The sequence below is a fragment of the Euleptes europaea genome, chromosome 9 (genome assembly GCF_029931775.1).
Source record: "Euleptes europaea isolate rEulEur1 chromosome 9, rEulEur1.hap1, whole genome shotgun sequence".
Taxonomy (NCBI): Eukaryota; Metazoa; Chordata; class Lepidosauria; order Squamata; family Sphaerodactylidae; genus Euleptes; species Euleptes europaea.
The window spans coordinates 23236276-23262768 of NC_079320.1; the positions used below are offsets into that span (position 1 = coordinate 23236276).

Genomic DNA, 26493 nt, shown 5'->3' on the forward strand with positions numbered 1-26493 from the left:
AAAGGAAGGGGTTTCTGCTCTGCTTAGGAACTTCCTGGAGGTATCTAATCAGCCATTGTGAGAAACAGAATGTTGGACTAAATGGTTCTTTGGTTTGATCCAGCAGGATTCTCCTTAACCTTCTTCATACAGGATGCCTGAGCATTAAATGGGACAGTTCCATGTTGGCCTCACTGAACTTCTTGAGCAAAGGGTGGATAGCACTGTGATTGGTAGAGCAAGCAGCAGTTTCCACAGTTAAGTGACTGAAAACACTGCAGCAATCTCAATAATCATGGACGTTTTTGCAGCTGTTTCTGCCTAGAGCCTAGTTCATGGCAGCTCCGCTTCATGGAAGCTACACACTGTTGTCATTCAGTGAACAGTGCATGTGTGAACCAGTCAACTGAAAAGGAATATGGCTTATCTACAGTCTTATCTGCACAGAGGGAAAGAGAAAAGGGCTTGAAGTATTGAAATCTCAACTGAAATGAAGGAAGGAATATGAACAGTATTAACATTATTAATCTTTTTATTAAAATGTTTATATTGCCGCCTCTCCTTGGGGGTTCAAGGCGGCTTACAATAACAGTTAAAAACATTTGCAGTTAAAACCAAAAATAAAATAGCAAACCCCAAATGTCTCCCTCCCTCTCCACCCCCTTAAAAGGTGCCTGCAATTCAAACCCTCTCAAAAGCCCTGGGGAGAAAAAAGGCCTCACATTGCCTCCTAAAGATTTCCATTCACTTATTCAGAGAGCCCATTCCACAGAGCTGGAGGAGCCATGATGGAAAAGGCCCAGGGCCTGGTCGATGCCAGAAGAGCCAACCTAAGTGGTGTGATGGCCAACGCATGGCTGCCTGATGACTGTAGCTGGCACACAGGGACATGTTCCTCAGTGGAACAGGCTTCCTCGGGAGGTGGTAAGCTCTCCTCCCCTGGAGGTTTTTAAGCAGAGGCTAGATGGCCATCTGTCAGCAATGCTGATTCTATGACCTTAGGCAGATCATGAGGGAGGGCATCTTGGGCATCTTCTGGGCATGGAGTGGGGGTCACTGGGGGTGTGGGGGAAGGTAGTTCTGAGTTTCCTGTATTGTGCAGGGGGTTGGACTGGATGACCCCAGTGGTCCCTTCCAACTCTATGATTCTACGTGGAAGAAGACGATCCTTCAAATATGTGGGTCCCAGATTGTGGAGGGCTTTAAAGGTCATAATTAGCACCTTGAACTGAACTTGGAAACAGACAGGCAGTCAATATAGCTGTTTAAAAATGGGCAACGTATGTTCCCAGTGGCTAGCCCCTGACCGTAGTTGGGATGCCGAATTCTTGACCAGTTGCAGTCTTCAAGGGCAGCCCCACATACAGTGTATTGCATTATATGCTGAAGTCAGTGTGAACATAGGGATAAAGCTTTTTGAAAAGTTAGGTGTGAACAACGTAAAACACGAGCAGTTTGGGACCAGGAAATCGGAATGACTGGCGCCTGCTGTATGATTCAGTCAGGTCTCCCGACCTTCACTAGACAAGTAGTAACCAGAAATGCAATTTTCTGAGGTGGTACCCCTGCTTCTGAAACCCCCTCTTCCAAGGACTATAGGGTGGCGACAAGTACTTTGTCTTTTAAGTAACAAGTTTAAATGGATTTATTTTCCCACTATTTGAGGGATGATGTGTTCCTTGCTGTTCCTCTGATTGTTTTATTCACTTGGATTTTGTTTTTGTTTTTTTGAAGAGTTGGTTTTTATACCTTGCTTTTCTTTACCTTGAAGAAATCTCAAAGTGGCTTACAATCGACTTCCCCCCCTCCCACAACAGGCACCTTGTGAGGCAGGTGAGGCTGAGAGAGTTCAGAGAGAACTGTGACTAGCCCAAGGTCACCCAGCAGGCTGCATGTGGAGGAGCAGGGAATCAAACCCAGTTCTCCAGATTAGAGTCTGCCGCTCTTAACCATTACACCATGCTAGTTAGAGTTCTCAATTTCTATACTTAAACACTTATAAGTTGCCTTGAATGCATTTAGCAGAAGGGGAGAATTAAAAAAATTAAAAATGAAGTAACTAAAAAGACATATATTCACAGAACCACCCATGCTTGGGTTGCTTCAAGGCCTGGAAACGTAGCTGTGCACCACAATTTCCAGGCATCGTGTATACCAGTGGTGGTATTTCAATGTATGTAAAGGAGAAATATGTTATTTATCTCACCTCGAATGTCTGACACTAAGTTAACCTTAGCGGAACAGATTTGGGTAGCAATTTGCCCACACGATAAAAAAGAAGAAAAGAAATGGCATTACAGCAGCCATTGACAAAGCCTCAGAAAGAAACAAGAACGCTCCGGTCATTTTTAAGGGAGCTTTCCACATCGGTCATATATGCTTTTATTCAGTCTATGTACAGACACGGCCGTTTTAAAAGAGATCACCGTTTCTGGGCAGCGCAAGCACTGCTGAACTCTGAACAAGTGGGGCATTCAAAGAAATGCGTGAAATCCTTCCTCACTGTGAAGTGACTGGAGCTACGACTGAGTGAATGAATTAAGCCCATTGTGTCTGGATTTCGTGGGGCCTACGGCTGTTTCTCTCTGGCCACTCAAGTGTTGCTGGAAGCAACAGTATGCTAAGGACTGGTCAGGGAAGGTCCCCTGCCATATCCCAGAACTTTGAGAATGATTCACTGACAGCGGTATTCCCAGCAAGTATTTGCACATCCCTCCCCCTTTGCTTGAATAAATTACCTGTCTCTTGCCAAAGGCCTGGCTAATCATCTCCTCCACATACAATGGACAATATCAGCAAATGCAGGAAGCCAGATGCCTTTTTTATTACCTTGTGGCTGCCCCGGTCTAAGAAATGCAGAGCTGCCCGATTCCCTTTGCCCTTTCCCCTGGAGCAGATGAAACAACCCAAGAAAGAAAACAAAGGCATCCACAACCCTTTTCCTCACCTGAGCTGGTAAACCACTAATTATCTCTTGTCAGATCGACAACCTCCCCTAACCCCAGCCTGCTATTCAAATGTCAGTTACTGGTACCTGAGACTCCGAGGTGAATTCTTTGAGAGGAAAAACAAAACAAAACGTATGCGTCAGGGCTACCAAGTGACTTGGAGCAGGGTCTAACTGCCCACCTAACAGTGGGCCGGGATGTCCAAGCTCCAGATGGGGGACTGGCGTTCTCCTGGAATTACACTGATCTCCAGACTATAGTGATCCGTTCCCCCTGGAGAACGGGGCAGCTTGAGAGGGCAAACTCTGTGGTATGCCACAGATTCTAGGTGAAACCCCACCCCAAATTCCCCCCTCCACAGGCACTGCCTCCAAATCTCCAGGAATTTCCCAGGCCAGAGTTGGCAACCCTCCTGGGGTCCCCAGTCTCTTCTCACAATACTGCCACCATATCCTAAATTCCTCATATTGTGTGCTAGCACTGTCCAAAAGTTCAGGCATTAGAAGAAAAGAAAGGGCAGGTGCAGAGGATCCCTTCCATCTTTTCTGGAGCTGTGAGTATCACTCTAGGCTCCAGAAGAGAGGAAGACCACCCCCCCCCCCAAAAACACATCTGCCTCAGTGGTAGAACATCTGCTTTGCATGCAGAAGGTTTCAGGTTCAATACCTGCCATCTCCAGCTGAAAAGACCATTTAGGTGATGAGAAACACCTCTGCCTCAGACCTGGGGAGCTGCTGCCAGTCAAAGAATGCTGACCTTGATGTATTAAGGTCAGCCTTGGTTATGTCACATGGATGCGCCTCTCCATACTAACATTCCCTCTGGTTCTGTCACTCAGGGGCAGGACAAGTGAACAGGGAAGCACCCCTGTAAAATCTCCAAATCTCTGGCAGCCCAACGTCTATGCTACCATAATGGGAGATGTGGATGGGAGGATAGAGACACAAACACGGCTTTATCACCTTTTTAAAAAGTATTAATGAGCCCAACAGATACTTCTTATTCCAGGAGACATAGTGGGTCACGTCCATAAAACTCTGAACAACTTAAAATAACATGGGGGGTTGTGACTAAAGTCCAGTTGTACATTATTCTAAGTTGGTTTCCCTCCCCCCTTATAAATCCACTCCACAGTCTATAAATCAGACATCGTCCAGGAGCACCCTAGTGACTGAACAGAAACAGTATCTGGCAGCATACCTGATTATCAACAGGTGGAGTTGGAAAAGCACATACTGGGTGCCTTGTGACACTTGTCTTGTGGCATTTCATGGAATTCCTATTGCATTAATCCAGGCAGAGGCCTGCGGCTATTTCTAGGAGTATCAGTTCATACATGAGGTGCCTAATTTAACAATATTTAGGTCATCATCCATCCCACATTGAGCACTTTTACACCCACTGACCCTGACCTGGATGGCCCAGGCTAGCCCGATCTCATCAGCTCTCAGAAGCTAAGCAGGATCAGCCCTAGTTAGTACTTGGATGGGAGACCACCAAGGAAGTTTAGGGTTTCTACACAGAGACAGGCAATGGCAAACCACCTTTGAATAGATGTTGCCTTGAAAACCCCATGGGGTCGCTATAAGTCAGCTGATACTTGACAGCATTAAAAAAGAGGCCCTCTGACTTTGATAGAAGAGATGTTCTCAACTTTCCCATTGGAATCAATGGAACTTCAGAGACCATCTGGATTATTTCCCTTAGTAGTTATAATAGAACTCAAAGCATTCCACCTATAGTCAGCAATCTCTTCTAAGTAATTAACAACTCCACATCACAAATGGGAGGCTGAGACTGAGGCTCAGTGGCTTTCTTTCAAGGCCACCCACAGAGTTTATGGCTGAGGTGAAATTTGAAACCAGGACTTCCAGAGTCACTCAATGGTATGCTGTGTAGGTCTTCTAGCCAAAAAAATCACATCAACTAACACTTCCTTATCACAACAAAGAGAGCACCACCTGGTTGGGACATCATTCCCATTACAAGATTTTTTTTTCCAGACAACCTGAACGCAAGCCAGAAGACAAACAAGTAATCACAGCTTGACAGAAACTGGTTAGAGGACTTTGAGGCAAACACAGAACAGGAAAACCTCTCAAATCGCGGTCAAAGGTAAGTCATACTCATGTAGCTGCCTTCCACACCTCTTCCTTTGCCATAAACCCTTAGATCGTAATACCGGTAGAACATTCAGGATGTGAAGGAATGGCTTCCTGTCCAGAGGGTAATAAATATAGAGCATGTGCTAGAACGCACTGACTGGTGAAGCTGGTTGAGAATTTAGAAATGAGATACAGAGAACATTTTGGTCGTAGGTGCAAACAGGGTTCGGGAGAGGAAGGTTTCCCCTATCTTCTGCAGAGAGGCAACAAGAAGGTATGACCCTGCTACCATTTCACCCTGCAATTTAGTTGTGTTAAGTGCCATCAAGCTGCTTCCAACTTAAGGGCGACCACATGAATTAATGACCTCTAAAATGTCCTATTGTTAACATTCTTGCTCAGGTCTTGCAAACTGAGGGCCGTGGCTTCCTTGATTGAGTCCATCCATCTCATGTTGGGTCTCCCTCTTTTCCTGCTGCCTTCAACATTTCCTAGCATTATTGTCTTTTCCAGTGAGTCTTGTCTTCTCATAATGTGACCAAAGCATGATGGCCTCAGTTTAGTCATTGTAGCTTCTGAGGAGAGTTCAGTCTTGATTTGATCTAGCACCCACTTATTTGCCTTAATTCAGTTATTGGTGCCTGCTTTTCATTCCTGAAATCCTACTACTAAAAGCGTTTTGGGAGCCTGAAAGGTTAAGATAATATGTTCGGCCTTCAGATTATTAACTCCATACTAAGATTACTAATTCATGAAAAGCCATTTCTTGGGACCTCGACACTTGCAGTAACCTTTGTTTGCACTGCATTCATGGTGTAGTAGTCCTATTGGTGGTTTAGGAAAGGCTCCACTAAACAAATGGGACCTCAATGAACATGGGGAGATGGCTTCAGAAAGAGATAAGAGAGACTCCGGTTCAGAAGGCAGAAAAATAGGACAAGAAAGAGGTGTAGTAGATACACCTCTGTACAACAGAGAAGGGACAGAAATGTGAAAAGTTAAAGGCCCTGTGAAGGTTCTAGGCACACAATAGGACAATGTTGCTCAACTTAACTTACTGTCTGGATCTGACCAGTAACCTGGATCGGGAACTACTGAGAGCCTCACATGAGCCAGCATGATGTAGTGGTTAGAGTGTCGGACCAGAAATCTGGGAGATTTGAATCCCCGCCCTGCCATGGAAGCTTACTGGGTGACCTTGGGCCGGTCACACGCTCTCAGCCTAACCTGCCTCACAGAGTTGTTGTGAGGACAAAATGGAGAAGGGGGAAATGTTGCAAGCCACTTTGGGTTCCTGTTGGAAAGTGGGGTACAAATGCAGTAGATCAACGTAAGAGCAGGATACAATGCATTTTTTTTAAGGAAAAGAATTTATGAAGAGGACAAATACTTCCACAGATGGAATGGCTTCATTTCAAAGCAAGGACTAGAAATTCAGTGCTCTAACATGGCAAGGACCTGGTGTAAACATGCAAGGAGGGAGGTGATATTAATTCACATATGAAGCTGCTTTACAGCAAGTCAGAGCATTGGTCTGCCTAGCTTAATATTAAACGCTCTGCCAGGCAGCAGCTCTGTGGCTTGCTTGAGATTCTTTCTTAACCGGAGATGTCAGAGATTGAGCCAGGGACCTCTGCCTGCCCTCTGTCACTCAGCTATGATCCCTCCCCAATTACCACTCTGAGGCAGAATACATTTTGCAGAACATTTTCTAAATGAGAGAAGAGATAATGTTCCTGAAGGGAGTTCCCCAAAAAATGAGAGTGTCTTGCCCCAGCCAGCTGTTAATTCTGAAGCATTAAGTTTCCCAGAATGAAAATTCCAATTTTTTTCCCCCAACCCGCTTCACAGAGTTCAGGAAATAAGACTTACCATAGTGAGAAGTCACAGAGAAATAGATCAGATGGCAAAGACTGTACGCTTCAATCCTAACGTCCTTCCAAATTCCCTGAGTAGGGAAAGAGGGGCCCCAGTCCCAGCTAAACGAGCACTGCTCCTGGAATTAATTAAGCACACACATCAGAAATGCAGGTTGCTTCATAAAAGGAATTTTCTCCTGGAGGGAGTAGCAGAGAGTGCGGACGGTCTTGGCAACATGGTTTATTTTGCTTTCTAGCCGCCTCTACCTCAACAGGCAAAAAAATCATTTTTTAAAATACTTAAATATAAAACATTTACCATTCTTTCTAATACATGTATCACTCTTTCTTGATGGCTGAGCATTTTATGAGTACGGCAATGAAACATGATCACCTGCAGATGATCTAAATACTGAGCATTAGCTAGAAGGAACAGAGTGCTGAAGAGTATCAAAGGGGGTGGGGGAAGGGGAAATGGAGAGAGATGGAGAAATTGGCCTCCTCAAGCCCCGTGGCGCAGAGTGGTAAGCTGCAGTACTGCAGTCCAAGCTCTGCTCACAATCTGCGTTCGATCCCGGCGGAAGTTGGTTTCAGGTAGCCGGCTCAAGGTTGACTCAGCCTCCCATCCTTCCGAGGTCGGTAAAATGAGTACCTGGCTTGCTGGGGGGAAAGGGAAGATGACTGGGGAAGGCACTGGCAAACCACCCCGTAAAAAGAAAGTCTGCCTAGGAAAGATGTGACGTCACCCCATGGGTCAGGAATGACCCGGTGCTTGCACAGGAGACCTTTACCTTTTACCTTTTACAAGCTCTTAAGAGCTTAAAACATTAGCCCAAGGACCCTCAATTTATAAGCATTTCCAGCGTTCTGACATATTCTGGTGTAGTGGCTTTAAAACTTCCTGTGTTCAAGGAACCCCTTCTGTCTTGACTAAAGTGCTGAGAAACATCTGTGTACACTCCTGCACATGAAACCTGCTGGGTGACCTTGGGCTAGTCACAGTTCTCTTCGAGCTCTCTCAGCATCATCTACCTCACAAGGTGCCGGTTGTGGGGAGAGGGAGATTGAAAGCCGCTTTGAGACTCCTTAAAAGTTAGAGAAAATCGGCACATAAAAACCAACTCTTCTTCTTCTTCTACAGTATTTTGAGATTATGTTCTGGGGCAAACACTCCTTCAAAGTGAGCACTGGCAAGGCCTGTTCGGTCCTACCCCCGCCCCATATCAACTGAGAGAATATCCCAGAATACACACAATACTACTGTGGAAGATAGCAGAGGAAACCAGTGGTCTTAAGCCAGCGGTCTGGCACAAAATCTTGTCTGCCATTGTCGCTCTTCTCATTGAAGAACTTTTGATAGCCGTCCATGGAACCTGATAGGTCCCTGAATAAAGGTTGAAAGCCACCACCCTAGCATGACCAAGACACAAAACCTGAGGCTGAGGCGATGCAGATAGGACCAGCCTTTGGTTTCAATAGCTGAGGTTACCAAAGAATGGGGGGGGGGGGGACTTAACCCTAATCAAATTGTGTCCTTGCCTCTGACTGCATCCTGTTAATTTATTCCCCATAACTGAGTGGCCGCTATCAATCCACTTGACAAAAAAAGCTGTGCGTTGGAAGGCCCTGTGGTGGTGAACAAAACAACTTGCCTTCCATTCCTGATGGTGGAAAGCCTGACCTCGCTGACAGGGAGCCTATGGGGCAAGTTTGTGCAGGCGAACATACCCTATTGCTTTGACAAGAGGCCATTTGCTGTGTTAGACTATAAAAGACCACTTCAGATCTGCAGGGGCTCACAAGAGACGGAAGACTGTCAGACTTCTAAGTAGGGCCGGGACTGAACTTTACCAACATGCCACATTAAAGGCCACCAGAGGTTGGGCCCCTGAACTGCCACAGTCACATCCGGACCATGTGCTAAGCCAATGGTCAACTTCCTTCCCACTCAATTGGTACTCAATTTGTAGATTCAGGACAGACAAAAGAAAATACTTCTTAACACAGTGATTAAAATATGGAATTCAGTGAGCCAGAGGATGCAGTGATGGCCACAGGCATAGAGGGCTTTAAAAGGGGATTAAATAAATTAATGGGGGATAGGTCTATCAGTGGCTACTAGCCCCAGTGATTAAAGGGAACCTCCAGTTCAGAGCTAGTAAATCTCTGAACACCAATGCCAGGAGGCAACATCAGGGAAAGGCCTCAGCCTCTATGACCTGTCATTGGACCTCCAGAGGAACTGGTTGGCCACTGTGTGAGACAGGATGCTGGACTAGATGGACCACTGGTCTGATCTGGCAGGGCTCTTCTTATGTTCTTACTCAGCTAGCAGAAAGAACAATGACCAAGGTCATAAGGGCCTTAGGGTCATGGGTGCAAGGCACATTGTTCTACCTTCCAAACGTAACACCAACTGCATGAGATAAAGCCACAAAAAAGCTGCTCCTGCATACAAAGAGATCCCCCAGATTCAGATCACCACACACTGAATCTGTGGGTGGTAGCATGTGATGAGTCAACTTCAGCTCTTTGGTGCCTGAGATTTTTCCCAGGGCAGTCCCTGGGCAGACACAAGTTGTTGCCCACTCGCTCCTTCGAGTCATGTCTTGACTTGACCTCAGAGATTGCCACCCCGAAGCAAGTATACAATAGATCTCATTGAAGTCACAAGTAGTGACCTACAGATCTAAATTTATAATCCTAATAGCTGGCAGCTGAGCCATACTAATTATGGCAACCCACACAGCACTCTTGCTCGTTCCCCGTATCCCAGGGAATCAGTTTGCCTGCCAATGTATCAAGTTGCATACACCAAGAAGAAGGCACTGCACCTATTTCTAGGTTAATGTCAGAGGCGACCATTTCTTAGAAAACAGGGCCAGAGCAGGAGATCTTTTTACTTCGCCACTACCAGAGGGGGAATGACAAGCTACAATATTAAGAGGACGTAGGGGCGATAATGTTTGACCTAGTTTGCACAACTTCAAGTTATTACACCTGAACACAAAAATTTTGGCGTGTTCTCCATGGGAAATTATGTGCTAGCCTCACCATGTGCAGACTTTACAATTTCAAGAAATAAATGTGCAAACCGAGGAAAGGTTTCCCCATATGTAGCTCTAGAGAGTGATCCATGAGATTCCTACCAAGAATAGATTCTTACTGCACTGAATTTCATTTCACTCACTAGTATTTATTTTATTTTACTTTTGACTTTTGGTGTCCTGGAACAAATTTCTAAACATGTTGTCATCCCAGAGCAGCAACACACACACACACAAAATATTGTAAATAGAATGTTGACTTTGCATAACTGCATGGCTGCAGTTATACAGTCATACCATTGGTAGTAAGCACAGGGGAGAGAAAGGGCAGAGTGCACATCTTGGACACCTCTGCTGAGCAAGCCAAAGCTGCATGGTGCTAACATCCATGGCACTGGCCAGTAGCACACTACACAGTCTAGTGATGTCATCGCCATGTGCTACTAGTCATACCCAGTGCCACAAAATCAGTCTTTTTCAATCTTTTCGAACTTGGATTCCAATTGTGAACTTCCTCTACCTAACCTATCACAAATAATCAGCTCTTCTTGTGTTTCTTTCCCCCCAAACTGGATCGAGATGATGGGCTGTGGAGATACTGAGAGTCCTTTGACAAGAGATATTTATCCTATCCAGATCTTGGCTGGCAAAAGAGGAAGGCACCACATGCCACAGGACCCTACCCTTTCCTAGGATTCTACCATCAGGTGTCCATTAGACCACCAAGGGGACCTACCTCACAGGTTGAGGCCCAACACATTAAACATACGAGTTCACTGCATTCACTACTAAGTAGTCCCCCCTCATTTTCTCATGAATGCTGCCCTGATCCCCTTGGGAGGGAGAAAAATGTTATGAGGGGAAAAAAGGAAAACAAATCCTCATTAGGAAACAGCTTAATCAGTATACAGACATGATCACATCATTCCTTCAAGGCACAAAATATCTTTTTTTAAAGGAGGTATTTTCCTCATACTTAAAACCTACAGCCTAGCACTATAGAAAAGCAGCCTTCCCAGCATCTTCTGATCCAAAAATAGGACTACAGCTGTTCAAGTTGTTTTCTCTCTCACGCTGATTTCTAATCAACACTGTAGAAACAACATATGGATTCCAGAGCAGAAAGATGACCCGCCATGTTTTAATTAACCATTGTAACCAAAATAGCTGCCTTTTTAACAGCTTACTGAAATCCCTAATTCCATCGCAGCAGTTACAAAGGAAAAGAATCTGCTTTCTCATTTTTGTGTGTGTTAAACTTCAGGCATCTCTTTGGCCATTTAGGCTGTTTCCTCGAGGTAACCCCGCCGACTACTTCAGGGCTTTGCCTTGATTATGCATGCATTTCCCGACCGTCAGAGGTTGCCTCGCTCTCCTCTCAGGTTTCTGCACATTTTGCCCACATTTTTGGGATTCGTGTTTAGCCAGCATCCAGAAAACCTGGGCAAAACACGCAGAAACTGGAGGAAACTGAGGGACGGGAAGGAGGAAAGCCCTGGTGCACCAGCGCTACGACACCGGATGCTCTAATATTCCGCAAAAACTCAACGGTAAAACCACAGAGTTTTTTTTTAAATGCTAGGGTGCCTCCCCTGTATCACTTCTGCTTGAAGTGCCTGGCCCCACTCTCCAGCTGTTCTCGGGGTTTGAAGTCTGCAGTCTGGCAACCCGATCGTAGCTTGGTGCACTCATAAGGAATCTGCCTGCAACTTCTAAGCTGTAGTTCCTGCTCAGCTTTGTCCATTTCAATGAAAGGAGAATCTCCCAGCAGCTTGTGTCTCCCGGCAGCACAAGAGCCAGAATGGTGTAGTGGTTAAGAGTGGTGGGCTCTGATCTGGAGAACCGGGTTTGATTCCGCACTCCTCCACATGAGCAACGGAGGCTAATCTGGTGAACTGGATTGGTTTCCCCACTCCTCCACACGAAGCCAGCCGGGTGACCTTGGGCTCGTCACAGCTCTCTTAGAGCTCTCTCAGCCCCACCTACCTCAAAGGGTGTCGGTTGTGGGGAGGAGAAGGGAAGGTGATTGTAAGCCGGTTTGAGTCTCCCTCAAGTGGTAGAGAAAGTCAGCATATAAAAAAAAACAACTCCTCCTCCTCTTCTTCTATTTGTTACAAGTTTCAAGTTCTGTTCTGCGCAGGGTCTTTCTTTTTTTTACACTGCCAATGCTTTGGGGTATTCAGTATTTCTCTGTACAGTTAATCATAGTTAATTTTTGCTGAACTTGCCAACTGAAATCAGCAAAATTCCAGGCACACTTGCCAGGATCGTCATTACAACCTCTGAATTTCCTACCAGAAAGTTTCCCATTTGCAGGCACACGGCTATTACCTTTCTGATGAAATTAACATGGCACTGTCCTTTCTGGACAGAAGGAGGACATTCCGGAGGCACTCTGTATGCTTGGTGATTTTCACTCTGCTCTGCGGCATACCAAACGGCAGATATGAAGTGAACTTGAATGGCACTGACCTCTTGGATCACATCAGTAATATCAAAGCTCTGTGTCAGGGACAAGAGAAGTATGAATTATAGACACGATACATTAATCACGCTGACATGTAGCATCTGCTATGCGTCGGTTCAGTTATCCGGGGTCTAGCTCAGCCATTATTTTCTTCGCTTACAGAAAAGTGTTACATTGGGAATTCTCAAATCCCGACTACGGTCAATTCTGAAAGTCTTTGAAGCCCCTAAATGTACTTTAGAGACTCTAGAAGCCGCCAAAGAGATCCATCAGATCGCAAGTTGCACTGCCCCCACAACTAAACTGTTCCCAGGAGTAACAAAAGCAAGGAAAAGAAACGTCTGAGCAAACCCAACTTTCTACAGGGTCTGCCCAGCTGGCAGCCACCAACTTGAACGTAGCTTATTAGCCATGTAGGGGAGAAGCAGGGCTTTAAAAGGATCAATACACCTTATGTGCTTGCTGCCCAAAAACTGCAAAAACAGGATGGTAACCAAGCTTCTGGCAGGCTGCAACCAAAGGCTGGTGGGTCTACAGCAGAGCATAGGGTTGCCAGGTCCCTCTTCGCCACCACTGGGAGGTTTTTGGGGTGGAGCCTGAGGAGGGGAGGGAAGGGACTTCAATGCCACAGAGTCCAGTTGCCAAAGCACCCATTTTCTCCAGGTGAACTGATCGCTGTCACCTGGAGATCAGTTATAATAGCAGGCGGTCTCCAGCTAGTACCTGGAGGTTGGCAACCCTAGTGGAGCAGTAAAGGTAAAGGTCCCCTGTGCAAGCACCGGGTCATTCCTGACCCATGGGGTGACGTCACATCCCAAAGTTTCCAAGGCAGACTTTGTTTGCAGGGTGGTTTGCCAGTGCCTTCCCCAGTCATCTTCCCTTTACCCCCAGCAAGCTGGGTACTCATTTCACCGACCTCGGAAGGATGGAAGGCTGAGTCAACCTTGAGCCGGCTACCTGAAACCAAGGCTGTTACCGCACTAAGTATTCCCAGCGATGTATTAAGAGTTTGGAAATGTTATAAAAAATACTGTTCGCACTTTGTTTGGCCCCTTTAGCTGTGAACACGTCTTCCAACTATTTTTTAGCCGTGGCATCCAAAAACCCTTTTAAAGCGATGTTTTTTATAACATTTCCAACTTGATACATCGCTGGGAATACCTAGTGCAGTAACAGCCCAACTTCCGTCAGGATCGAACTCAGGTCGTGAGCACAGCTTTTGACAGCAGTACTGCAGCTTAACACTCTGCGCCACGGGGCTCTGTGGAGCAAGGGTGATATAAATGGAACACTGCAACACCTGGCCATCCCCATCAGGTTGCTCCCGAGGAGGCAGAAAGAGAATGGGGATCCTGGCAGCCTTCACCTGTTTTTGCCAGTCTTGGCCACTAGAGGCCTCTGTGAAGGCACAGGAAATTAAAGATAAACATGGCCCTCCTTCTTCTTGGCCAACACCCAATAGCTATAGCCATTCACAGGAACTTTTCCCATCCCATCTAGGGTTGCCAACCTCCAGGTACTAGCTGGAGACCCGCTATTACAACTGATCTCCAGCCGATAAAGATCAGTTCACCTGGAGAAAATGGCCACTTTGGAAATCGGCCTCTATGGCATTGAAGTCACTCCCCTCCCCAAACCCCGCCCTCCTCAGACTCCACCCCAAAAACCTCCCCCTGGTAGTGAAGAGGGACCTGGCAACCCTAATCCCGTCCTTGCCCCGCCTATAGAGACCCAATTATGACAACATGCACAACCACAGCGGCCGGATCTTCCAGGATTGTCTAAGCCCACTAATTTGTCTCCATCGTCAATGTGACCTTGAGCGCACAGCACTATGCAAACTCCTGGTTTTCTACAGGATATGCCTGTGCTTGCAGGCTACTCAGAGAAATCATCCCCTAAATACTACAGGATTACAGATGAAAATGCAGAATCACTTGGCTGCTGGCAAAGTAGAAACAACCACCTAAATTGGGGCTAGAAGGCAGTGCCCATATAGTCAAAGTCCTTTACTCCATGCCCAATTGTGGAAATCCCCTTAAAACATAAAAACAGTGGCACTCACATATCTATTGAACATGTTGTTTGTCCTTCCGACAGTGATGTTATTGACCACAATCTCAGCTACTGTATCCACTCCTTCAAAAACCAAACTCACTTTTTGCCATTTGCTATGGAAGGAGAACAGAGGAATACAAGGTTATTGGAGTGGTCCTAAATTAATTATCCATGGAATGTTCATTAGTGATCTGGTGCCAGATGTAAGGCTGATTCCCTTTTTTAAATCTAGAGTATACGAACATGAATTTCCTCCTTTCCCCTTCCTAGTTTTTAATGCCTTACCCGTATTTTATCAGGACATTGGTACTGACACAAACCATGTTAAACACAAACCAGACTTCTCAGTTGGACCAGAGTTTGAAATGAGGATCTGGTCTGCAAAGTACAGTTAATATGAGAAACCATATTAACTATGGTTTCTTCATCACTGCAGCGTAATGCTGAAACATGGTTAACTCAGACAAGGAAAGAGATCGCAAAACTCACACCAGACAGAGAGGAGGGACTGAGAGAAAGCAAACAACATTGCTGAAGCTGGCTTCCGATTTGCAAATCACAGGCTGCAGCATTAAGTGTGCCAATCTCTGAAAGCCTTAAGCAGCATCTATTTCTACTGCTCTGAAAATATTAATGCAATCATGCTGCCTCTAAAGAGACAACCAACATGTTATCAGGGAGGTTTAGATCAGACACACAAAAATCAGATTTTGGTTACGTGCCTCATATTAGTTTTCAAGATGGGTTTCAGTAATGTATAATTCAGATGCCATTTTTAAAATGGAAGAAGACTTCAAAGTATTTCATTAAAAGCCATGATGTAGCCAAAATGGGTTAACTCTGTGTTTATCCAATATATCACATGAATTTCTGAAGTATGAAACAGTAAGAAGAGTAAGCTTTCATTCATTCACCATTTCCCAGGGGGCACAGGCACTGCTTCTCTGTGTCTGTGCTGTGCAGATGTAAGGACTTCGAATCAGAGTTCCCAACACTGCCTCAGCCAATGCCTGGAGATTTTGAGGTAGGTGCCTTGGGAGGGTGGAGTTTGGGAAGGATGTGATGTCACTTCTGGGTGATACGCCAGTTTCTATGGTCTTTACTAAAAAGTCTAGGGGAAATTCCTAGACAGTCATTATGTGGAGGCCATTTTTTCTCCAGCTTCTCAACTCCTCAGGGGTGGGAAACTGGGGCTGGGGGCTGGTAATACCTTGCCCCAAGTGGTTAAATGGGAGCCCTACTTGGCATGCAGCCTCTTTCCATGTGACCTCACAATTAACTGAATCTTTATTCACTGTACTCTAGTTCCCCTCTGTGGGGCATTCCTGTTCTGGTTATTTTCTGTGCCTTTTCACTTATTTCTGTTTCCAAGTGTCCTTCAGCCACCCTTGCACTGTACTTGCTCTGAAGAATGTAAGAACCAATAAAATGTGTTTTCAAATAATTTTTTGATTACAAATGAAAGACCTAAAGCAGCGCCGTTTCCAATAAGGGTACGTATTTACCTGATGGAATAGTCTTCTCAGTAAAACCAGATAGCCTTCGTTCACTGCCTTTTGCAAGCTTCTGAAGACCAGTTTATTTACCACGGCCTTCCAAAACCAGGGTTATGAATGGTTTTCGCAAACTGTGGGTTGAACTGACCATGGCAAGCAAAAAGATCATCAGAGTCGCAACACTGCAACAAGGTTAGCTCCTCAAATGAGAGGAAATTACTCATGCACGTGGGAAGGAACATGTGGCCCTGCAAGGCGGTTACTGACTCCAAACCATGGTTAAGAGATTGAGCCCTGTTATGCCTGCACCACACCATACTCAGCCCTAAAGGCCCATAAGCGGAAGTCAAGCAGCGTCCCCAAATAGTGCCATTGTAATGTTTTCTTCTCATACCTGACATCAAAAGGAGTTTGGAATTCTCTGCTATAGGTCCAGTTATCCAGGGAGATCCATCTGTAGGCCAGATCATTAAATCTATAATAAGGATCCTATTGATTGACAACACAAAAGAAACAAAACTCTGCTTATTAAAAGACAGCACTGCAAGAAACATAAAAACACAGCTGTTAGTGCAGTGCTACAACACTTGGCTGTAGAAAGCAATTCATGCTTGTAGCAGGTCAGCTTGGCTACCTGAACTCTGGAGTTTTGACTCTTCTATTGTAGTTGGAAAACATAAACAGAAGTTTCCAGACCTTGCTGCAAAACAGCATTGATTAGACAACACATTAAAGATTCACACAATTATGGGTTTTATTTTTTCATTTTTTTTAAATTGATTCACTGCTTTCCCAATGAGGATATCTTTTTTTATATTCATACATGTTTTTAACTTATGTAGAATTTTATTTGCCTGTTTTTTCTTTTTCTTTTATGTGACTAGAAGCTGCTTTGGGGCACTTCTGCTGAAAAGTGGGATAAAATGCTCCAAGAAATAAACAAATTCTGGCTGAACTGCTTAGATTTGAGTCCAGTTGAACCTTAGAGACCAAGGAGATCTTCAGAGTATAACCTAACAACAGTCAAAGCTCCCTTTCTCAGATACTGGCTTAACTGACATTGTTTTCTCATGATTTTTCACTACGGTATAATTCAATTTCTACTCGTACTATTTTCAGCATCCACTCTAATAGCCCAGACTAGCCCGATCTTGTCAGGGCTCAGAAGCTAAGCAAGTTGGTACTTGGATTGGAGACCACCAAGGAAGAATGGGACTGCTATGCAAAAGGCAAGGACAAACCACGTCTGCTCAACTCTTGCCTTGGAAACCCCATGAGGTGGAACTTCATGGGGTTGCCACAAGTTCGTTGTGACTTGACAGCACAGACTTCTGCCCGAGACCCTGGAGAGCCGCTGCCGGTCTGAGTGGACAATACTGAATTTGATGGGACCAAGGGTCTGATTCAGTATAAGGCAGCTTCATGTGTTCATGTGTTCACATTTTACTTAGTACTGTTTTCAGCAGTGACTGGAAACATGATGTCAAGCACTACTCTTTTCTTTTCTTCTTCATTGCACAACCCCGAAATTGATACAGCTTTTTCCATAGAGCAAAGAGAAACTCAGTTCACATCCCACATAATACCAAACCATGATCTTAGCTTCTGGGAACAAACCTAAGGTTCATGCTTTCTCTCCTCGCCCATGCTGACTTCTTTTGACATTACATTACAAATGAAAACTATGGCTCATGCTTCTCTTCCAAACCTAGGGGTTGACAACCTCCAGGTACTAGCTGGAGATCTCCTGCTATTACAACTGATCTCCAGCCGACAGAGATCAGTTCCCCTGGAGAAAATGGCCACTTGGGCCATTGGACTCTATGGCATTGAAGTCCCTCCCCTCCTCAAAACCCACCCTCCTCAGGCTCCATCCCAAATACCTCCCGCTGGTGGCGAAGAGGGACCTGGCGACCCTATCCAAACCAAAATTGGAAGCCAAAGTCAGACTGCAGTTTCCAATTTTTCCTTGGGGAACAAGGAAAACCGTCGTTTGCTGGTTCAAATATAACTCTTACATGGGAACCGAGTCACGTGCAAACAGGATCTCTACCAAGCTTCTGCTGCTATTCTTGCTGTAACAGAAACTATTACAGAACCAAAATATTGTCGAAGGCTTTCACGGTCAGAGTTCATTGGTTCTTGTAGGTTATCCGGGCTGTGTGACCGTGGTCTTGGTATTTTCTTTCCTGCCACAGCTGCTGGCGAAACGTCAGGAAAGAAAATACCAAGACCACGGTCACACAGCCCGGATAACCTACAAGAACCAATATTACAGAACCCCTTTTCATGCGACTTGTCTTGCACGGGCATATAATATGCTGCGCCAATTGGTGCCGTTCCTCTGGACCTTGCTCGATTCAAAATCCAGCCCCGGTTTAGAAACCCGTCGCCAACCCGTGCTCTAGAATCACCACAGCGAAAGTAAAGCTTTTCAACTAATAAGGTTTCTGCTGATCTTCCCCGACTGAATCTGATCTAAGTGATCATAGGAACAAGCGCCTAATTCATTGATAAAACCATTCCCTCACGTTAAACCGTGGTCCAAACGCAACGCCTCTATTATTAGCGAGAGACTTTGCTGAGCACACGCACCGAGCTTGTCTCGTCCTGCCCACGATACCGTTCGGCATTTCTGTGGCATGTCTGCTGCGCTCATTGCTCTCTCCCCCTCCCATCCCCACCCCCTCACCATTCTCAGGGACGCCTCTGAAAAGAGGAATCAAGACGGCAAGTATTAAATAATCAAGAGGTAATTCTCTTATCACCGCCCAAGTGAATACAGCATCCCTTGAGGGAATACACACTTGGTTGACCCCGGGATTTTATCTTCATTAAGCAAGGTTTGAAATGAGAGTAGTCCTTTGAAAGCAACATAGCACCATTCCCACCCCCTCCTGCTGAGAGCATTTCATAAAGATAACCTGCCATTTGAATAGGAGGGGAGGGGAACCCGACCAAACCTTCAGCCAACCCGTATGTGCAAGCGCAATGCATATTTTAGTGAGCCAGTGCTAAATATAAACCCTAGCAGGAATATTTAGCACTCCTGTAGCAAACAAGGGGGCAGAGAGCGCTTTCTGCCATGGCTTCTCCTCGAGGCATTTGCACAACGACTGATGTGTCATCTGCACAGCAGGTTAATATTTCATTAAGCTGCATCTAGTACAGTTTCATAGGCTCCCAGATGTCACAGATGAAAACAGGGACATGTTTGTAACACCTCTGACCATACCAGATGACTGCCTGATCTCTCCTCTCCCCAATCCCATTACACTTTGCCAGAAGCTCCAATCTCGCCTGCTCTATGCTGCATTCCTTTCTTCCACAAAGAAAGTTCCTATGTTGTTGTAAAATCTAAGATGATTGACATTGAGGTTAAAGAGATGTGTGTGGGAGGGGGATTGTCCCACATTGTCAACACTTCAAAGTGCGCCTCACCAGTTTGTGGAACGGCAGGCAGAGGTCTCATTCAAAGGACACCTCGTGGCGCTTTAATGAGCATGCGTACGTGTTTACACGCATATGCATTAGAGATAAAGGGTCAGAGCTTGTGACTCCCTTCAGCTATGTTGGAGCCTATGACTCTCTATTGCTAAGTGTTCCTTCAAGGGAGACTTCCTCCCATCAATAATGACTCTTTCTGATGGAGACAGGTTTCCCGTGATTTTACGACATAGGAACGTTTGTTGTGGAAGAAAGGAATGCAGCATCAAGAAAGAGTCTTTTGTTGCTTGAAGGACATCTTTCTCTGTTGAGGGAAGACTTGGTGGAAGGGTCCAACTTGGTAAAAGGGAGTTACAGGATGTAACCCATGATGTATCCACTCCCCCACTTCAAATTTAACAAGGTATCTCCCAATTTTTAAAAGATATTTATTATTTAAGAAAACATTTATATCCCACTTTTCCTCGTCGTTCAAAGCAGTTTACAATAATAAAAACATATTCAGTTAAAATAGTAAAGAAAAGACATAAAAAATAAAATAGTAAACCCTAAATCTCTCAGGACAAACTATGGACAGGGATTTACCTGGGACAGGGATCAGAATACAGGGATAAATAGAACATGTGTGATTGTTAGTATTTGCTTTCTTAGGGACAGATGAAAGGGCAGGGGAACTACTTGTGCTGATCTTGATTTTGAGGACTGAGGCACAGAAAGCTTTGAGATCAGACATTCTCCCAACAAGGTTCTGTGAAAAATAAATTAAGTAACTGAAGGTTCCTGTGAAACTCTGCGCACGCTTGCATGTAATCAGCCTCCCACAAAGGCTGGTGATTCCGTAGTATCTCTGTATCAGGAGTGATTCACTGATCCACTCACACTCAATGCAGAGATTCACCAGAAATACATGCCCTCTGAAGAAATCACCCAATACACCTCTGCATGAGTCACCGCTCTGGGCATGCCTTCACTGATCTTTCTACAAGTGTGTGCCAACAGTTTTAATTTCCTCGAATAGCAAGACTCAGTTGACCCAAGTCTGCGAAACGGTGTTATTAACCTATACAATTCTGGCTGCCCTGTGTCACAGACACAAGACAGGCACGCCACATTATTATTTCAAGACATGCCCACATGGCACATCGCAGAGATCAGATGCCTTCATGGGGAGCACTGAACTGTTGCAGACCATGTGCACAGGAGGTTTTGGTCTGCGCTGATGTCACACCTCTTCACATAACTGACTTAGCAACAGGACAGCCTGGAGGGGATGGGCAAGTGGACCAGCAGAAACTGGGCAGGAGGTATTTGCCTTTTTCTGGGACAGGGTTGCTTGTTAGATGTATTTACACCTCAATGTTCTGCCTCTGTGGCTTCCCACGCAGCTTACAGATGAAATTGATTACGGGTTTTAATTTTAATTCAGTTGCTGAGATGCATAGCAAGGGTATGCACGTCAAAATTTTCTGTTAAATTTTGGGTCAGGTTTTTTTTAAAAAAATTATTTTATATGGCCCCCCTTTCCCAAAAATATTCTTTTTTTAAAAGCCAACACACATGAAGACATGGAGCTGCCATATACTGAATCAGACCCTCAGTCCATCAAAGTCAGTATTGTCTACTCAGACCGGCAGCGGCTCTCCAGGGTCTCAGGCAGAGGTCTTTCACATCACCTACTTGCCTAGTCCCTTTAACTGGAGATGCCGGGGATTGAACCTGGGGCCTTCTGCAAGCCAAGCAGAGGCTCTACCACTGAGCCACGGCCCCTCCCCTAGACACAGTATATAGCTGGGGGGGGAGGGATTAAGGGCTCCTTGTGCTGTTCCACAAACAAAATAGTGCATTAAAAACTGAGCATTCCAGGCATAAAATCCCTTTCTCCCCTAGATCTATGATGCTTCAAGACCTCATGCAAAGTGTCAATTAAATTCCATTTTGCAATGACAGGCACTAATGCAGCATGTTAGTCATGCCCACGCATTCCTGTCGCTCTTCTCTTTGCACACTGAGCCTGATAGGAAGTTCCTGGCTTTCAAATAAACTACAGTTACCCATAACGTCTGGATGTAGGAGAACTGGAGTCATTTGACACCCCCGTGACCAAAGTGGGATTCTAACCTGCTTTAGAATCCCACTTTGAAGGCGGCACACTCCAATGTGAATGCATTTGGACATCACAAGCAACTGTGGTTTGTTTTCCACTGGAGTGTTTTTAATGCTGTGCCTGAGAAGGAAGCCCCCCCCCCTCAAACGCAAGATGCATCAACTATCTTCATACCCAGAGTGGCAAATTGAAGTTAATTTAAGCTTAGAATGCCAGAGGTAACATACAAAAAACAAGAATTAAAATATTGGGCAGGAATGAGGGGTCAGTGAGGGAACGTCAAATAAAGCAGGAAAGCCTTCACCTGCTGGTGAAAGACGGCAACAGAAGGGGACAGACAAGTCTCTCTGAGGAGAGAGCTGCAGAGTTTTGGTGCCATGGCCAAGAAGGCCCTCCCTCAGATTCTCACCCACCTAATCTCAGAAACACAAAGCAGGGCTTCCAAAGATGACCATAGTGGTGAAGCAGGTTCAGAGTGTGACATCTGAATGCAATTCTGGTTATCTACAGAATGGGCCTTGTTTCCATGCACAAGGGGGCTCGGATATGTGACCTGCACTCTGAATCTGTACAATCCAAATCAGTGCTGGATCAGTTATCCGATTCAGTATAAGGTAGCTTCACGTATTACAGAAGGAAAGTGTGATGACTTTTGAAATTGTGAATTGAAAGTGTGAGGGCTTATACTCTTAAATCCACTGCAATTATCCGAAGGCTTAGTGACACAAATGCAGAAGGTCCCAGGTTCAGAAGGTTTTCTTCGGGAGGTGGTGAGCTCTCCTTCCCTTGAGGTTTTTAAGAAGTTAGGTGGCCATCTGTCAGTAATGCTGATTCTATGACCTTAAGCAGATGAAGGGAGGGCATCTTGGCCATCTTCTGGGCATGGAGGGGTCACTGGGGGTGTAGGGGGGAGGTAGTTGTGAATTTCTTGTATTGTGCAGGGGGTTGGACTAGATGACCCTGGTGGTTCCTTCCAACTCTATGATTCTATGATTCAAACCCCAGCATCTCCAGTAAAAAGGATCAACTAGTAGATGATGCGGAAGACCTCTGCCCGAGACCCTGGAGAACCACTCAGTTGCCAGTCTCAGTAGGCAACGCTGACCTTCATAGACCAATATTTATAGACACACTTAAATGTTTCCATATGGGGATGGGCTTTGGAGGGTTATCCCCATTGCCAGTTCAGCCGCTAATACAGTGCAGCAGCAACGGGGCTTCCCTATGGCAAGTTTTCCCATATTTTCCCTACGCCAGTCCCCCAGCAGTGGTCACATACACTCCCACATGCTACTGGGGGCATTTCCAGGTGTTTTTTTTAAATTGGCAATTGGATATTTATTGCTGTAACATTATAGCAAATCTGTCTACCAGGTTCTCTGAATCCCAGCTTTCATTAAAAAAAAACAACCAAGTCTCTAGCCCCTGTTGTTGCTGAAATATAAGGAGAAAGGCATATCTTAAAACAAAGTGACAACTGGGGATTCTGAGAACCTGAGAGAGTGTTATAACAATAACGATAATGTGAGAGATCCCCCTCTCTGAGTTTGCTTCTCCAAATCAGTTGCTCAGACGTTGATACAGAAACAATCGATTTATTGAAGCCTTCAGGAGATGAGACAGGCACAGGTAGAAAGTTGCAAGTGAGGGGCTATACGGGTTTACAGAATATATTGACTCCAGGGCACTGGGGCACTGGGGTTCACACTTATTGTTATGGGAAGTTACAAGCTTGGCATAATACAAAACATCAGACAGATCCCAGGAAGTCTGGGCGGCTATCACACTTCCAAGGCCGCATCGGCCTGAGGGAGTACTGGCAGGAAGAACAGCGGGGGGGGGGGGAAGATACATGGGCCATCAGGCCTGGCGCCTGAGACCAGAAGGTGTGAACTGCTTTTACGAGTTCACTGATAACACAGCAGGTGATGGAAAGCAGAGACACAAAGACAGAGACCCTCACATTCTGCCCCCCTTAAGGCCCCCCCCCGGGGTCCCCGAGAGGACGAGGCTTATCGGGATAAGCAAGGTGGAATTCCCGGACTAAGCGAGGAGCCGCCATGTGGGGTGCGGCCACCCATTCGTCATGAGCGGAGCCAAGGTTTTTCCAGCGAACAAAGTAAAACAGTTTCCCTTTCTTCCATTTGGAGTCTAAAACCTTGGATATTTCCAAATGGGTGTCCCCTCCTACTACGGTAGGAATCTCGTGTGCGGGAGGGGGGTGGAACTGGGGGGCTGCCACATAGGGTTTGAGGAGGCTTATATGAAAGACTGGATGGACTCCTTTCAGAGTTTTTGGGAGGTCCAGTTCCACAGTAACCTCGTTGATTACTCTGGTAATGGGGAAAGGTCCCACATAACGGTCGCTCAGTTTTTTGCAGGGGCGAAGAGAGCGGAGGTTTTTGGTGGACAGATAGACTTGCTCCCCCACCTTGAGTTCCCATCCCGGAGACCGGTGTTTGTCTGCTTGTTCCTTGTACTTGCTTTTTGCCCTTTCCAGATTTTTGAGCAACCATGGCCAGGTGGATTTAACCACCTGAATCCACTCCTGAAGGTCAGGGGTAGACTGGAGCTCTGGCGAGACGGGGGCAGAACCGAAAGGGCCGAAATCCGTCCCGTATATAACTTGGAAGGGACTAAAGCCGGTAGAGGAATGAGGCGCATTGTTATACGCATATTCGGCAAATGGCAGCAGGTCGACCCAGTCGTCCTGGTGGAAATTTACATAGCAACGCAAATAACATTCTACCACCGCATTTACTCGTTCTGTTTGACCATCCGTTTGGGGGTGATAGGCGGAAGAAAGGCCCTGCTCTTCCACTCCCATTAACTTTAGGAAGGCCCGCCAGAATTTGGCAACAAACTGGACCCCCCGGTCGGAGAGGACCTTCCTCGGGATCGAGTGTAGCCTGAGGACGTGTGTGATGAACAGTTTAGCTAAGCCCTGGGCTGAAGGAAGGCCTGCACATGGAACGAAGTGAACCTGTTTGGAAAAGAGGTCTGTGATAACCCAAAGAACCGTTTTTCCCCGACTCGGAGGTAGGTCGGTGATAAAATCCATGGCGATGACTTCCCAGGGACGGGAGGGGCTCTCAAGCGGTTTGAGAAGCCCTGGGGGTTTTCCCATCCGTTTCTTGGCTGTGGCGCAGGTGGGGCAGCTGCGCACATACAACTCTACATCAGATCTCATACCGGGCCACCAGAATTGTCTTCGAACCAGGTGAAGCGTTTTTATGAAACCAAAATGACCCGCTAGCCTGGCACCATGTACAAGTCCCAATACTTCCTTGCGAAGAGAGGAGGGGACGTACAGTTTCCCCCCTTGCACCCACCAAGTGTTGGTACGTTCCAGACCAGTGGGGAGGAGATGATGCTCCTCCTCCTGCAAGGAGGCGTCCCGGAGTCGCTGTTGGAAGGCTTCCGGGATGCCTTTGAGTGTAGGGGGGGTCTCCGGTGGTCGGGCTTGGGACCGGGTGGTGACGGCTAAGCTAGGAACTTCCCCTCGCTGCTCGGGAGTGAACAGGGAGTCGACTGGGCGATCGAAATCGTTGCGATACTGGGGAAGTCGTGACAAAGCGTCGGCTAGGGCATTTTCTTTGCCAGGGACATGTCTGAGAGTGAACCGGAACTTAGCGAAAAATTGGGCCCACCGAACCTGTTTGGCATTGAGTTTTCTAGCCCCCTTGAGGGCCTCAAGATTCTTGTGATCGGTACACACTTCGAATGGCAGTTCGGCCCCTTCCAAGAAGTGTCGCCATATGGTAAGGGCATGTTTGACCGCTGCTGCCTCCTTCTCCCAAATGGCCCAGTTGATTTCAGACTGGGAAAACTTCTTGGAGAAGTAGGCGCATGGTCTCAACCGTCCCCCCTCATCCCTCTGCAATAGGGCCCCGCCCATGGCTACATCCGAGGCATCCACTTGCACCACAAAAGGCTTGGTGCAATCTGGGTGAGCCAAAACGGGTTCGGATGAAAAAAGTAGCTTCAAACGTTCAAAAGCTAGCTGGCACTGGGGGGACCATTGCAAACGGGCTGAGGGAAGCGCGGCGCTAGCCCCCTTGTCCTTGGTACGCAACAGGGCAGTGAGGGGAAGCGCAACTTGGGCAAAGTTAGGAATGAAGTTCCGGTAAAAATTGGCAAACCCCAAAAACTGCTGAAGTTGGCGGCGGGTAGTGGGGGGTTCCCAGTCCCGCACTGCCTGGACCTTGGCGGGGTCCATTTCCAACCCTTGGTGGGAGATCACATACCCCAGAAATGTAATGGAGGGTTGGTGGAATTCACATTTGGACACCTTAGCATACAGTTTGTGCTCCCGCAGCCGCTGGAGCACCTCTCGCACTAGGCGCACATGGTCTTCCATGGTTTCAGAGTAAATAAGGATGTCATCGAGAAATACCACCACCCCCCGAAACAGCAAATCATGCAAAACCTCATTAATTAATTGCATAAAGACACTCGGAGCCCCCGAAAGTCCGAACGGCATGACTAGGTACTCAAACATCCCAAAACAACTGGAAAAGGCCGTTTTGGGTTCGTCTCCTTCTTTGATGCGAATGCGGTGGTAGGCTTCTACCAAGTCCAGTTTGGTGAAGATTCGGCCCTCCTTTAATTGTGCTAGAAGGTCAGGAATAAGAGGGAGGGGGTAAGCATTAGACTGGGTGACTGCGTTCAGTCTGCGAAAGTCAATACACAGTCTTAAATCTCCCGTCTTTTTCTTTACAAAGAAAGCTGGGGCTGAATAAGGAGCCTTGGAGGGGCGTATGAAACCCCTCGCCAGATTGACATCCAGATAGTCTCGCAACACTGTCTTTTCACTAGGGCTCATGGGGTAAACCTTTCCCTTAGACAGTTTGCCTTCCCCTACAATCTCGATGGCACAGTCCGTTTCTCTGTGGGGAGGCAGTTCGTCGCACTCTCTAACATCAAAAACATCAGTAAATTGCGAGTACTCAGAGGGTAATTGAGGAGAGACTGGGGCGGGGG

General features: G+C 46.3%; 1 protein-coding gene across 1 annotated transcript in view; it reads right to left on the reverse strand.

The window, feature by feature from the left end:
- Positions 1-26493, reverse strand: part of MANBA (mannosidase beta) — a 64088-nt gene that overhangs the window by 31935 nt on the left and 5660 nt on the right. The window contains exons 2-5 of the mRNA XM_056855223.1: positions 16354-16448; positions 14471-14576; positions 12270-12440; positions 6905-7028 (exon numbers count right to left, since the gene is read on the reverse strand). Coding sequence (XP_056711201.1) covers positions 6905-7028; positions 12270-12440; positions 14471-14576; positions 16354-16448 — 496 coding nt within the window. The remainder of the gene's footprint in view (positions 1-6904; positions 7029-12269; positions 12441-14470; positions 14577-16353; positions 16449-26493) is intronic.